The 14,101-nt window shown below is 38.9% G+C and overlaps 2 protein-coding genes and 1 pseudogene across 2 annotated transcripts; all 3 read right to left on the minus strand.

The window, feature by feature from the left end:
* Positions 1-792: 792 nt before the first annotated feature.
* LOC122965344 (zinc finger protein OZF-like) lies at positions 793-4,424 on the minus strand. The gene is made up of 2 exons (XM_044329358.1): positions 4,136-4,424; positions 793-2,170 (listed from the first exon to the last, which is right to left on the minus strand). The coding sequence occupies exons 1-2, from the start codon at positions 4,305-4,307 to the stop codon at positions 1,035-1,037; spliced, it is 1,308 nt and encodes a 435-aa protein (XP_044185293.1). The 5' UTR covers positions 4,308-4,424; the 3' UTR covers positions 793-1,034.
* A 681-nt stretch (positions 4,425-5,105) lies between these two features.
* Positions 5,106-7,301, minus strand: LOC123000061 (annotated as a pseudogene).
* A 2,360-nt stretch (positions 7,302-9,661) lies between these two features.
* LOC122965371 (zinc finger protein OZF-like) lies at positions 9,662-12,394 on the minus strand. Its single transcript, XM_044329391.1, has 2 exons — positions 12,086-12,394; positions 9,662-11,332 (listed from the first exon to the last, which is right to left on the minus strand). The coding sequence occupies exons 1-2, from the start codon at positions 12,255-12,257 to the stop codon at positions 10,365-10,367; spliced, it is 1,140 nt and encodes a 379-aa protein (XP_044185326.1). The 5' UTR covers positions 12,258-12,394; the 3' UTR covers positions 9,662-10,364.
* Positions 12,395-14,101: the final 1,707 nt, after the last annotated feature.

Genomic DNA, 14,101 nt, shown 5'->3' on the forward strand with positions numbered 1-14,101 from the left:
TCGTTTTTCTCTGCTTTCCATTGTCTCCTTTAATTCCTGCCTTGATATGTCTTTATTTTCCTCTTGATGTAGTAAGCTCCTACTTTCCTGTATTTCCGTTTGTAGCTTGTGTATCTGTTCCTTTATGTCATCCATTTTGAGCGTAGTTGTATTCCTTAACGTCTCCTTTGACCATACCGTTCAGTGCTGCAACTTGCTGCTCTGTGTGCCGTGCCGTCGTATCGTGGATTACATAGGCAGCATGGTGTAGCAGGTACAGGCGAAGCTCTTACTGTAGCATACCCCACCGAAAGATGGTCTGACACTTGAACTGATGATTTTAGGTTTAATGACAATCCCAAAACCAACGTAAGAGCTGGGTACAAATCACAAAACAAACAATATATTAGCCACCTTACATAGCTTAACATTAGCTCGTATTAAGCTAAAGCTAACTCAATTAGTTAAACAAACAGTAATATAACGTTACGTAAATTACTTTAAGAACTAACCACACATTAATATTACACTAAATGCAAACCTTGTGCCTCTTCGGGGGGTGCTAAAACATTGCATTTTTCCTTCTTAGTTCTTTCATCTTACTGTTTATCTTTACTGTTGCTTGAAGCAGGAACTGGGCGAGTACCAGAATGCTGCCTTCAAAATAAAAGCCCTTCTAATCAAAATAGGAAATAAGGCACTACAAACCTGAAACAGATCAAATATGTAATAAACATATTGTAACAAAATGATGTTCAACAGGGCTATCTTTTCTTTAGAGCTAAGACATAAATTGGGTTATTTACACAAAGATATTGGTACCTTGTATACATGGTGAATAATTTACATTCAATTACAAAGATGTAGCTGTTGCAAAAATGTATTCATTTCAGTTATTGAACAATGGCCCACAGCAGTTTCAGCTTTATTGTCCAGTTAATGGATTGTTTTTTATTACTTTTCCCACTGGTGCTGCAATTATGTGCAATTATACCACTACTACTCCTACACTCTCATGTAGATTGAGAAGTCACTAAAAAGTCTTCATCTCTCTGTCATGTTTTGCAAGAATACGGCTCCTCAACTATGTGAATTCTCATGTGTCTTTTCAATTCTAACATTCGGTAGAAACTTCTCCCACAGATGTTGCAGTTATACGGCTTCTCACCTGTGTGGTATCTTCTAATGTGGACTGTCAGGTCACTATTAACTCTGAAACCTTTCCCACATATTTTGCAATCATACGGCTTCTCACCCGTGTGGATTCTCATATGCCTATTCAATACTGACTTGTGACTGAATTTTGTCCCGCAGGTGTTGCAAAGGTACGGCTTCTCACCTGTGTGGGTTCTCATGTGGACCAACAGAGATGAACTTAATCCGAAAACTCTACCGCATGTTTCGCAAGAATACGGCTTCTCACCTGTGTGGATTCTACTATGAATTCTCAAACATGACCTGTTCAAAAATCTTTTCCCACAGGTGCTGCAAAAATATGGCCTCTCACCTGCGTGGATTGTTAAATGAGCGTTCAATGCTGATGCTGAACTGAATCTTTTCTCACAGATCTTGCAAACGTAAGGTTTCTCACCTGTGTGGACTCTCTGATGTGTGTGCAAATTGTATTTGCGCTTAAAAAATTTCCCACAAGTGTCACATTTTAAAGACTTTTCCCCTGTATAGGTGTTACTGTGAATCTTTAATGCCGTAGAGTTGTCTTTACTGTTAGTGAGACTTTTGTCAAGTCTTGTCTGTGGTTTTGTCTCTGTATTTCCAGTTGATCCTGAGTCTCCTTGTTTGCCTTCTTTGTGATCTTGGCTCTCAGTTACTTTAGAGTTGTGAGAGAGGAGCTGGTCGTCACTGTTTGGTTCTGGTACCACTGAGCTATTAATTGACATGCTGACAACATGCTCTTTTTCTGCTGCGCTCTGAGTTTCATCAGGACTCAAGTCCAGAGTCTGGTCTTGACTGTTGTCACTTTCCTCACAAGTAGGAGTCAACATAAAGGTTTCAGTCTGCTGCTTCAGCACCAGCTGCTCTCCCTCCAGACTGGTGCAGAGTTCCTCCTGTTCTTCTTTAATCTGTGGAGGTTCTGGGTCCTCTTGGTCCAAACTGGAGTTCCTTCCCTGGTTACAGAGCTGCCGGTCAGCGAGAATCTCCTCCTCCTTACAGACATGTTGCTGTGGGAGCTCTGGAGGGACAAAGGGACACAAGAAGTAGGTTACTAATATGATGATAGTGAAATGCGCATTGAGCAAATTAACACAAGTCTGTATTTAAATTGATAGGATACAGGTGCGTAATCATAAATCACATGAAAATTTTTGGTCCTCAAAACTGGTATTTTAATGAAACTGAGTGGAACTTAATGTGGAGCGTTGAAAGGGAAGGGGAAAAATATGGTGCTTCACATTCATGGCCTGTATGTGTCTTGTTATGTGAAGCACCATACAAATAGCATCTTACAAATAATATTGCTTAGGTGTCACCGAATGTAATGGGGGATTTTGCAGAAACATCAGCAGAAGCACTGATGTGATTAATGTTCTGTTCTGCTCTGCAGTACCAGTCAAAGGTTTGGACACACCTTCCTATTCCCTTAAATGAAAGTGTGTTGAAATTCAGTGGTGATGCACAGATTCCAGGTTTATACAATGAAGTTGTTTGTAAGAAAACAGTCCTTCTCTGGATGAATTCTGAGCTACATCAGTGCTGTCAGGACATTTTGATTTAAAGCCACTAAAAGTCCAAGATAAGTCTAATATTACACACAAAATGGAACTTCAGTGTTTGAATTGTGTTCTGGGTCTGGAGTTATGGGGGTGAACTTTTTAGCTGCTGGTACAAGTATTAGCCTATCTCTCCATTCATAAAGTTTTAGGTTTATTTGTCCAAGTGAAGAATTGTCTATAAGATTGTTGCCTCTATCTCAATACTGTGGCTCCTCAACAAACTTATTTATTAATTAGGTTGATTTTCTACCTAAAATATGATGACTACAAATAATCTAGTGCACCCCGCCATGGTGTAGACAGTTCCATATATCATATTAGATATTCAGACATCTGGTATATTAATCCTCAATAATTTTTGAGTGAGATTATTAATCCCCACCAGATTTGATGTACGTTACAGAATAAAGCTTGACTGATGCTGCACAGGTGATATTTTACCTCACGGTCCATGGTTGACGTATAGTGCTTTGGAAACCCTGCATACAGGTAAAATGACGGGCTGAAGTTAGGGACTGTCTCTAAAGTGTATGCAGCGTAGTCAACCAGGTTTTTCAGCTTCTCCCCAATAAATTTCATGTTGTTTTGTAGATATTTCAAACCACCATTATGCTCATCTCTGAGTCCACCCAACGCCTGCACATTCCCTATTTTTAGATTAAAACCATGAAATGTAGACTAATAAAGTGTTACAGCATTTTTTTCTTCCAACATCTTACTCATATTTAGTCTGAGACTTCAAATCATGTTTGTGTTAATCTGGGCATCATCCTACTGGATGCACAACCTCCAGTTTTTTTTGCACGCCGCCAATATAATGCATTACATTGTCTCATGGGTCAAGATCATGCAATATGGCCCAATGAGCTATTATAGACTGTTTTTCTTAATATTTTCCACACCTTTTGTCCGAGACGCTTCAAAGCGGTGGTAGGCAGATATTGGCCTGCGGGCCAAATCCAGCCATTCAACAAAAATATTTGGCCCATAACAGAAGTTTTCCCTTTTAATCATTACATCATAAGTAGTACAGGTCCAGATCATGCCAAGTGAGTGAATTTGGTGTGTGTCACATCTTGTTTTTTTTAATATGAGAGGGTAGTGACAAATAAGTCCAGATATGTCAGCAAAGAGAATCTGTTTGTGTCTTGAATTGTTTAATATAGCTTAAGACTGGACTTGAATTTCGTTTAGTGAAACTTGCGAAGCGAAACTAGGTTAAAAGAAATCCCTAATAAAACCATCTCCCTCCCGATTTACTATTCTGTCATTATTCATTCATCCTGCAGTTAACCGAAGATAAAAAAGACTGTTTTCAGTAACATCAACCCTCCCAATGTCTGACTGAAGATTTCGCCCTTGAAAGGATATGAGTCAAATTCTTCTGTTTGTTTGTTGTTGAGATCATTAATATTTTTACAAACCTATCCCATGTAACACAACTGTAGGTTTCCAAACGATATCCAGCAGTCTGCGTTGACGATCAATCTCTTCCTCGTACTGGACGACAGTTTTTTGAAAAACCCGGAATATTTCTTCAGCAGCAGCAGTTAGTCGCTCGGTGATGAACTCTCTCAAACACTGAACTGAAGACATTGTTGCTTAATTTCACGTTAAACAATTAATTGCGCTACCATTGCAACGTTATCTTCCAGCTAATTCAAGACATGTATGCAGCTCACGCCGTTTGCTTGCGTTGTTTACTTCCGCTGGGTGTCACGCTCCTGAGTTCCGACAGTGGAAGTGAGGTAGCATTTAGTTCCGCTTTCAACTTTTGCATTTTCATCAGTGCTTCAGTGCTAAATCTCAGCAGCAGGGATGTAACGTTACATCTACTTCGAGTCATTTCACAGGGAAATGTGGTACATCTTCTATATTGCTATATTTAACTTACTGTCATGGTTCTAAATTACTTAACCTGAAATTATAAACAAATAAACACTGGTGGAATAAGTATTCACATTATTTATCTCACTACACATAGCAATGCCACAGTGTATAAATACCCCTTAAGTAAAAATGTTAGTTAAGTAAAAGTACTGAGGTACTTTTTGCAAAACACATTCAAAGTCCCATGCCCTCAGTCTTGTATTATTTTTCATGAATCATTAAGGCACATACAGCATTTCTATATGATGCAGCTAATAGAGGTGGATGGAGCTAATTTGCGTGAGTGGACTAAAAACTGCACTATTTGCCTCTGAATTACACTGTAGTATAGTATGTGTAACAACAAATAGAAGTACTCCAACTGCAAATACTTGAACATTGTAATTTTTACAGAACTTCCAGCGGGTGAGCTGAAATACTAAAACACTGTTTGCAATTCCTCATATAGGATATATGTGTGAATATCAGCCTGAATAACTGTTCTATTAAAAGATAAGGAATAAATAAAAAATAAAAAAATAAGTTTATTAACTTTTTTTTTATAAAACCATGTAGCACATCATCTACAACTTGTGTTTGTGTGTCACCTATATTTCAGGAATATATACAGGAATTTGAAGGAAACATACTGTTGCTAACAGAAATATTAGTACAGTAATGTTAGTTCAACAAAACTTGAAAGGCATCACTGACAATAAACATCATTATCCTCTCATCGTCCTGTTGATTGATTTTCTTTTACTTTTCCAACTGGTACTGCAATTATGTGTTTTTTCCACTTGTGTGTGTTCTTGTGTGGTTTGTCCATGAATCACTACAACTGAATCCTCTGTTTCACTAATACAAAACTACTTGATTGTTTGGAATCTCATACGCTTTTGCAATTCAGACACATGGCAGAATTTCTTCCCCACACATGTTGCAATAGGTTATTCTCACGTAGATTGTCGAAAACAACTCCTCATGTGTGTAAATTCTTGTGACTTTTCCGAGTCGAACATTCAATCGAAACTTTTCCCACGGGTGTTGCAGTTATACGGCTGCTCACCTGTAAGGTATCTTCTAATGTGGATTGTCAGATCGCTATTATTTCTGAAATCTTTCCCATGTTTTGCAATTATACGGCTTCTCACCTGTGTGGATTCTCATATGCGTTTTCAATACTGACATATGAATGAAGTTTTTCCCACAGGTGGTGCAAATGTGCGGCTTATCACCTGTGTGGATTCTCAGATGTGTTTTCAATCCTGACATTTGACTGAAGTTTTTCCCACAGGTTTTGCAAAGGTACGGCTTCTCACCTGTGTGGTTTCTCATGTGGACCAACAACCCACTACTACTCCTGAAACCTTTCCCACATATTTTGCAAGAATACGGCTTTTCACCTGTGTGGATTCTCACATGCCTTTTCATTACTGACATGTGACGGAATTTTTTGCCACAGGTGTTGCAAGAATAAGGCTTCTCACCTGTGTGGATTCTCATGTGGACCACCAATGATTTACTCACTCTAAAATCTCTACCACATGTTTTGCAAGAATACGGCTTCTCACCTGTGTGTATTCTCTGGTGTCTATCCAATTTAAATTTGTGCCCAAAAGCTTTCCCACAAGTGTCACATTTGAAAGACCTTTCACTGTTATTATTGTTTAACATAGTAGAGTTGGGTTCATTGTTCATGTCACTGTCGCTTTTATGATGTCTCTTCTGTGGTTTTGTCTCTGCATTTCCAGTTGATCCCGAGTCTCCTTGTTTGCCTTCTTTGTGATCTTGGCTCTCAGCTACATGAGAGTTGTGAGAGAGGAGCTGGTCGCCACTGTTTGGTTCTGGTACCACTACGCTTTTAAGTGACATGATGACAACATGCTCATTCTCTGCTGCACTCTGAGTTTCATTAGGACTCAAGTCCAGAGTCTGATCTTCACTGTTGTCACTTTCCTCACAAGCAGGAGTCAACATAAAGGTTTCAGTCTCTTGCTTCAGCACCAGCTGTTCTCCCTCCAGACTGGTGTAGAGTTCATCCTGTTCCTCTCTAATCTGTGGAGGCTCTGAGTCCTCTTGGTCCAGACTGGAGTTCCTCTCCTGGTCACAGAACTGCTGGTCAGGGAGATCCTCCTCCTCCTTGCAGACATGCTGCTGTGGGAGCTCTGGAGGGACAAAAGGGGGAAAGGGTGAAGAAAAGAGGCAGTATATGATCACATGAATCAGTATATGATTCATGTGTTATTTTCTAGTGTTGATATCTTCAGCATTGCTCTACAATGTAGAAAATAGTAAAAAATAAAGAAAAACCCTTGAACGCGTAGGTGTCCAAACTGGTGCCTGTTACTTTTAACCACTGCGGTGGCATAGAAAACTGACTCATCTGTTTATACTATTTAAATATTAAGCCTTTACAAACCTATTCTGAATAACTTTATTTCAGGTTTCCAAACGATATCCAGCAGTCTGCGCTGACGATCGATCTCTTCCTCGTACTGGACGACAGTTTTTTGAAAAACTCGGAATATTTCTTCAGCAGCAGCAGTTAGTCGCTCGTTGATTAACTCTCTCAAACACTCAACTGAAGACATTGTTGCTTAAATACAAGTGAGATGTCTCACTGTCCTGCTGAGAGACTTCCTGAAAGCACAGGACACCAAACAGCTAACGCAATTAGTTCCTGTGTTGTTTACTTCCGCTGGATGTTGCAATGTTAAGTTCCGACAGTGGAAAATGTAGTTCCGGATACAATTAAACATGTTTTAAGCCAATAAGCATCAAGGTTAATCAACGATCAACGAGTTTTCTCATCTACATATTTTTATTTTATTTTTTATTTAATCTTTGTTTAGACAGATTAATTCTAATTAATTATAACATTAATAATATCTCTATTAGAGTGACCTGAGAACAAGAAACATTCATAAGACAAGAACACAATCAGTAACAGAAACAACACAACTACACAATCAATAATGAATAAATAAAAACAGTTACAAGAATCATAGAAAACACAAGATAATAAAGCTTTAAAATCTCTAAGAGGAATGAAAGACTGTAATTTGAGGGCAGTTTGCAGTTCATTTCATTTAAAAACTGCATTGTACCTGAAACCAGTTCTGCCAACATTAGTGAGTACCTGAGGGATATCTAAGGTTAAGTAGTTACTGGATCATGTACTGTAGTTACTAGATTTAAATGAAAGAAGAGATGTGAGGTACAGACAGGTGACAAATTAAAGGAAAAACTGGTACAGGTCTGAAACATTTCTATCCTGATGGGAGTGGTCTCTTCCAGGATGACAATGCTCCAATTCACAGGATACGAGGGGTCACTGAATGGTTTGATGAGTCTGAAAATAATGTGAATCATATGCTATGACCTTCACAGTCACCAGATCTCAACCCAATGAAACACCTATGGGAGATATTTGACTGACGTGTTAGACAGCGCTCTCCACCACCATCATCAAAACACCAGATGAGGGAATGTCCTGTTGAAGAACGGTGTTCCTCAGCTTTGCCATTGATTCTACAAGTCTCAGGAACTCTTCTGGAGGGATGAACACGAACTCGAACCACCCTGTTAAAATATCAGCAGATAACATCGTTTCAGTATTTGTACAGAAAAATTTTCCCATCCCACTCCACCCCCTCCAAGTGTGTAGGAGAACCTTTGGTGGCCATGAAACTCACAAAAAACGTAACAAACGCAACATACGTGACAAATGTGACAAATGTGAAAGGCCCTCTCTAGAGCCAGTGTTTGGTTTTTCTGTTCTGGGTTACTGTAGAAATATGACGATGCAACATGGTGGGTATACCATGTAGGTATAAAGGGCTCATTCTAAGGAAACAGAAACACAACTATCCTTATTTTAATGGGATTATACACTACTTAAAACATACTTGTGAATATTATATTGAATTTCTGCCAAGTCTGTTCCGGTAGATGCCACTAAATCTTACACACTGGTCCTTTAAACAACTTTGAGAGCTCTACCAAACCTAACTGGAAAATTACAACTGAATCGATTTATCATGCGGCTACACTTGTAAAAAAGGCAGTTTAAGATTTTTCTACAGACAATTAAAATCCCTACATCAGAGACCAATTTTCAACTTTAATAATGGCTTCCTGGACTTTCTGTTCAATATATTCCATATCCTTCCTCTTAACCAAATTGCCCCATCATCTGTGTGATGGGGCAATTTGGACTTACAGTACCAATCTTTGGACCAACTCGTTTATATATATCACTTATCATAACTCAGAGTAGAAGGGGACTTATTACATTACCTTGAGGGGTTCCATTTTTGACCAACTACTCCTCTGAAAATGAATTCCCAACACAAACCAGAAGAGACATGTTCCACTTTCAGTTGTTGGCACTTTAGGACTTCTGTGTTTATTAGTAGCAGAAAAAATGTACATCAACCTTCATTTCACAGGTACATTTTGTACTTTTTCTGTACAAATACATTTAACTTACAGCGATGGATTCAACAGACTTCTAACAGAATGATTTTGCATAAAAATAATGGCAGTTGTTGTCAGATATTCATCTTAAGTACAATCAATTCTACAACAGTAGTACCCATGCACTGAAAATGTTAGTAAAGTAAAAAGTTTAGATGACCATCAGCAAAATATACATAAAATATTAAATATAATAATGAATGCACTCCTTCCCCAGAATGGCCCCTTTCAGCATAATTTCTCTAGATCATTAACATGTAAATGCATGCACTTTTTAATGTAGTGTTAGATAGTTTAAAGTTCCCCTCGACTAAAAAAATATGTTTGACACCAGAAAACTGATTTCACATTCATCTGCTTAAAGTGGAAAGTTTCTCTGTGCTCATTGAAAGTCAGGTTTTAAAGGGTCGACCAATGAACATGATTTGTGACATCAACACTAGTTTTAAAGCTAATCCTGGTCAAACATTCAATTTACACAAGTGTGATGTGGAAACTTGAAGTCTCCAGTGAACATATACTGAGAATAGACTTTACGGTGAAGTAGGAGACATGTTGTATCCAGCAGTTAAACTTTTAAAATAAACAATATTTGCATATTCATAGATCCTAGATTTTTAATGAGAGAGAAGGAGTGGATGTAATGTTAAGGATTTTAAAATAATTGTGGCTATAGCTGTCATATAAAGTACAGTATAACAGAGCAAGTATAACAAGTACAAGTATGAAAGTACAATAAGTGCATTATTTGTTTCAGAAATGTAGTTAAGTATTACAATACTGCTTACATGTCGACCATTTTTCATTAAAAATGTGATGCTCTTTTCTGTTTTTACTGTTGTCTCCTGTCCATCAAATTGTATCTCAATCAGCCTGTTATGTACTGACTGCACATGAGGACTATGAACAAAAACCACAAGACACCAGTTGTTTTAAAAATTCACATCAATAACATTTGGCAACCACTACTGAGCACACTATCAAACAAACATCTTCCACAGTTTATAGGAATGATATTGCTCAAACATACAGTCATGTCAAAGGGAAAAAAACAACAGAGATTATTTGCAAAACCTTGGTGGAACCGTCAGCAATGTTCTATTTCATGGCACTGAGGTAATGTGTTTTAAGAAAATTAGAAATGTTCGTTAAGAAACAAAGATGCTTCTACTTAAAGACTGCACCATTACACATCTTTTCACCAGTGGGTCCTGGTGTGTTTTGTAAAGAAACCACTACAACTGAATCCTCTTCCACATTTTGAAAGCTATATGAATAAAAACTTACCTGACTTTATTTGGACTACACTGAATCCTCCATTTCGCAAGCATACAGCTTCTCACCTGTATGGCATCTTATAATATGCTTTGTCAAAGTTGCCTTCTGACAAAATCTTTTCCCACAGGTGTTGCAAAGATACGGCCTCTCACCTGTGTGGGTACTCATATGCCTATTGATTGATGATAAGTCACTGAATGATTTTCCACAGATGTTGCAGGGATATGGCCTCTCACCTGTGTGGATTCTCGTATGTCTTTTCAATTTTGACCTCTGACTGAATCTTTTCCCACAGGTGATACAAAAGTAATGCTTCTCACCTGTGTGGGTTCTCATGTGGGCCAACAACCCACTATTATATCTGAAATCTCTCCCACATATATCACAAGTCTTTGGTTTCTCACCTGTGTGGACTTTCAGGTGTTTATGCAAATTGGGCATATACTTAAAAGTTTTTCCACATTTGTCACATTTTAAAGGCTTTTCACTTTTGCAGGTATTATTGTTCATCTTTAACATAGTAGAGTTGTGTTCATTGTCAGTGTGACTGTTGCTGTTATGATGTGGTTTTGTCTCTGTATTTCTAGTTGATCCTGAGTCTTCATGTTTACCTTCTTTGTGATCTTGGCTCTCAGCTACATGAGAGTTGTGAGAGAGGAGCTGGTCGTCACTGTTTGGTTCTGGTACCACTAAGCTTCTCACTGACATGATGACAATATGCTCTTTCTCTGCTGCACTCTGAGTGTCATCAGAGTCCTCAGCCTGACCTTCACTGTTGTCACTTTCCTCACAAGTAGGAGTCCACATAAAGGTTTCAGTCTCCTGCTTCAGCAGCTGCTCTTCCTCCAAACTGGTGCAGAGTTCCTCCTGTTCCTCTTTAATCTGTGGAGGCTCTGGATCCTCTTGGTCCAGACTAGAGTTCCTGTCCTGGTTACAGATCTGCTGGTCAGTGAGAACCTCCCCTTCCTTATAGGCATGCTGCTGTGGGAGCTCTGGAGGGACAAAGGGAAACAAGAAGTAGGTTAATATTAATGTGATGATAGTTACCTGCACACTGAGCAAATAAATACAACTCTGTATTTAAACAGATAGGATGCAGGTACGTAATCACCACGTGGAAATCCCCCAACCCCAATATTTTTAATTGACACAACATCAGACTCCCCCAAAAGTTGAAAGAAAGCTAATTTGTTCTCATCAATATTCAGAGTTATATTGACTCAGAATGTTTATCATTCACAGAAAACCTCCTGTGTCTCGTTTGTGTTCATGTCAACCAGCAAAAGTGAACACAACAGCTGAGTGTGGTGAGTGTGTGCCAAAGCTTTCGGTCTGTTCTGTAGATCCTGAGGCCATCACTGCTTCAGTCCTGACTGTTTTGAACCTAGCTCCGCATATCTTTGGTCCTCAAAACTGGTATTTTATGTTTTATATATATCATGTTTATGAACTTTTTAGCTGCTCATACACCAGAGCCTCTTTTCTACGGGTCCATTTAAAGAGTCAGTTCACCCCTTTTTTCTCCCATATCTCTAGTAGTATTTCTCCATTCAAAAAGTTTAAGGTTTACTTGTCCAGGTGAAGAACTTTCTCAAAGATTGTTGCCTCCAACCTAGTACACCTCCACCCCCATAACTTACCCACATCATCCCACCCAATGTCTAACTGACGATTTTGCCCTTGATAGGATATGAGTCAAATACATCTATTTGTTTGTTTTTGGAGATCTTTGAAGTTTTACAAACCTATCCTGTATAACTTTATTTCAGGTTTCCAAACGATATCCAGCAGTCTGCGCTGACGATCGATCTCCTCTTCGTACTGGACGATAGTTTTTTGAAAAACTCCGAATATTTCTTCTGCAGCAGTAGTTAGTCGCTCGTTGATGAACTCTCTCAAACACTCAACTGAAGACATTGTTGCTTAATTACACGTTAACCATTGAACTACGCTACCGTTACGCTGTTATCCTCCAGCTAATTCAATACATATACGCAGCTAACGCGGCTAGCCTGTGTTGTTTACTTCCGCTGGGTGTCACGTTCTTAAGTTCCGACAGTGGAATGTTCCGTTTTTCATTTAGAGCTTGAGCGCTAAAATATCAGCAGCAGGGATGTAACGATACATCAATTTTAATTACACACGTGTAATTATGACACATTTTCTATACTGCCATATTTAACTTACTGCCGTAGTTCTAAGTTACTTTACAGGAAATTATAAACAAATAAACATGGGTGGGATAAGTAGTCACATTTTTTATCTCACGAAACGTAGCAATGCAACAGTATATAAATACTCCTGCAGTCAAAATGTTAGTTACGTAAACAAACATTGGCTATTTTGAGGAATCTAAAGTATGAAATATATTTTTGTTTATTTAACACTTTTTTATTTACTACATAATTTTTATGTGTCATTTCATAGTTTTGATCTCTTCAGGATTGTTCCACAATGTAGAAAATTGTAAAAAGAAAGACAAACCTTTGAATGAGTAGGTGTGTCTGTACATCTTTAACTATTGTGGTGGTATACATTTGACTCAAATAATAATAAATAATATTGACGTGTAAGTGAAGTTTTTCCAAAAGGTGTTGCAAAGGTACGGCCTCCCATCTGTGTGGGTTCTCATGTGGACCAACAACCCAATATTAAACCTGAAACATTTCCCACATGTTTCACAAGAGTACAGCTTCTTACCTGTGTGGGTTCTCTGGTGTCTATTTCCATGACATGCTGACAACGTGCGCTTGGTCATGCCTCTAGCTGCTGCTGGAGGGACACTTGCCCAGTGTTCATGCCTCTAGGAGTGGGGTAGAGGGACACTAGCCCAGTATCCTTGCCTCAGGGAGGTGAGGGGTGGAGAGGTACTACCCCAGTGTTGATGCCTCAGGGAGGGGAGGTGGAGAGGAACAACTAGCTCAGTGTCCATGCCTCTGGGAGGGGAAGGGAGCAGTGCATTAGCCAAATGTCCAATTTTGATTGGTTGTCTTGTTTGTGGATTTTTGCCCCTTTTTTTAGCTTTTCCCTGAAGTGCTGTATTTATGTTGCTCTGCAAATGTGTGGGCTCTTGTGCGTTCAATCCATTAACCACTATAACTGAATCCTCTCCAGCGTTTCACAAATACAAAGCTTATTGCTTGTGTGGACACTAATATGACTTTTCAACTCAGACATATTTTCCCACAGGTGTTGCGGTGTAGGTTCTTCATGTGGATTGTCAAGTGACCACTAAGTCTGAAAGCTCTCCCTCATGTTTTGCAAATATACAGCTTCACATCAGTATGAATTTTCAGATGGCTTTTCAAGTCTGGCATCCCACAGAATCTTTTCCCAGGGGGGTGCAGGGGTGCAGTTTCTCTCCTGTGTGCACTCTCATGTGGATTTTTAAGTCACCTCTATGTCTGAAATCTCTCCAACAAGTTTTGCAAGAATGTGGCTTATCACCGGTGTGGATCTTCATGACTCTTCAATATTGATGTGTCATGAAAGCTTTTCCCACAGAGGTACATTTTCTCACCTGTGTGGATTTTTGTGTGGATGTGCAACAAACTACTACATCTGAAAACCCTCTCACATGTTTCATAAGAATATAGCTTCTCACCTGTGTGGATAGCATTCAGTACTGACAAGCTGACAACATGCTCTTTCTCTGCTGTACTCTGAGTTTCATCACTACTCGAGTCTAGAGTCTGATTCTTCACTGTTGTTCCTCCTGTTCCTCTTTAATCTGTGGAGGCTCTGGGTCCTGTTGGTCCAGA

The sequence above is a fragment of the Thunnus albacares genome, chromosome 2, assembly GCF_914725855.1.
Source record: "Thunnus albacares chromosome 2, fThuAlb1.1, whole genome shotgun sequence".
Taxonomy (NCBI): domain Eukaryota; kingdom Metazoa; phylum Chordata; class Actinopteri; order Scombriformes; family Scombridae; genus Thunnus; species Thunnus albacares.

Excerpts from the sequence above, each read along its gene's own strand:
- LOC122965344 (XM_044329358.1), bottom strand. The coding sequence starts at position 4,307 with ATGTCTTCAGTTCAGTGTTTGAGAGAGTTCATCACCGAGCGACTAACT. Across the intron at positions 2,171-4,135 it reads AGTTGTGTTACATGGGATAG|AGCTCCCACAGCAACATGTC; the intron begins GTTTGTAAAAAT and ends TTGTCCCTCCAG.
- LOC122965371 (XM_044329391.1), bottom strand. The coding sequence starts at position 12,257 with ATGTCTTCAGTTGAGTGTTTGAGAGAGTTCATCAACGAGCGACTAACT. Across the intron at positions 11,333-12,085 it reads AATAAAGTTATACAGGATAG|AGCTCCCACAGCAGCATGCC; the intron begins GTTTGTAAAACT and ends TTGTCCCTCCAG.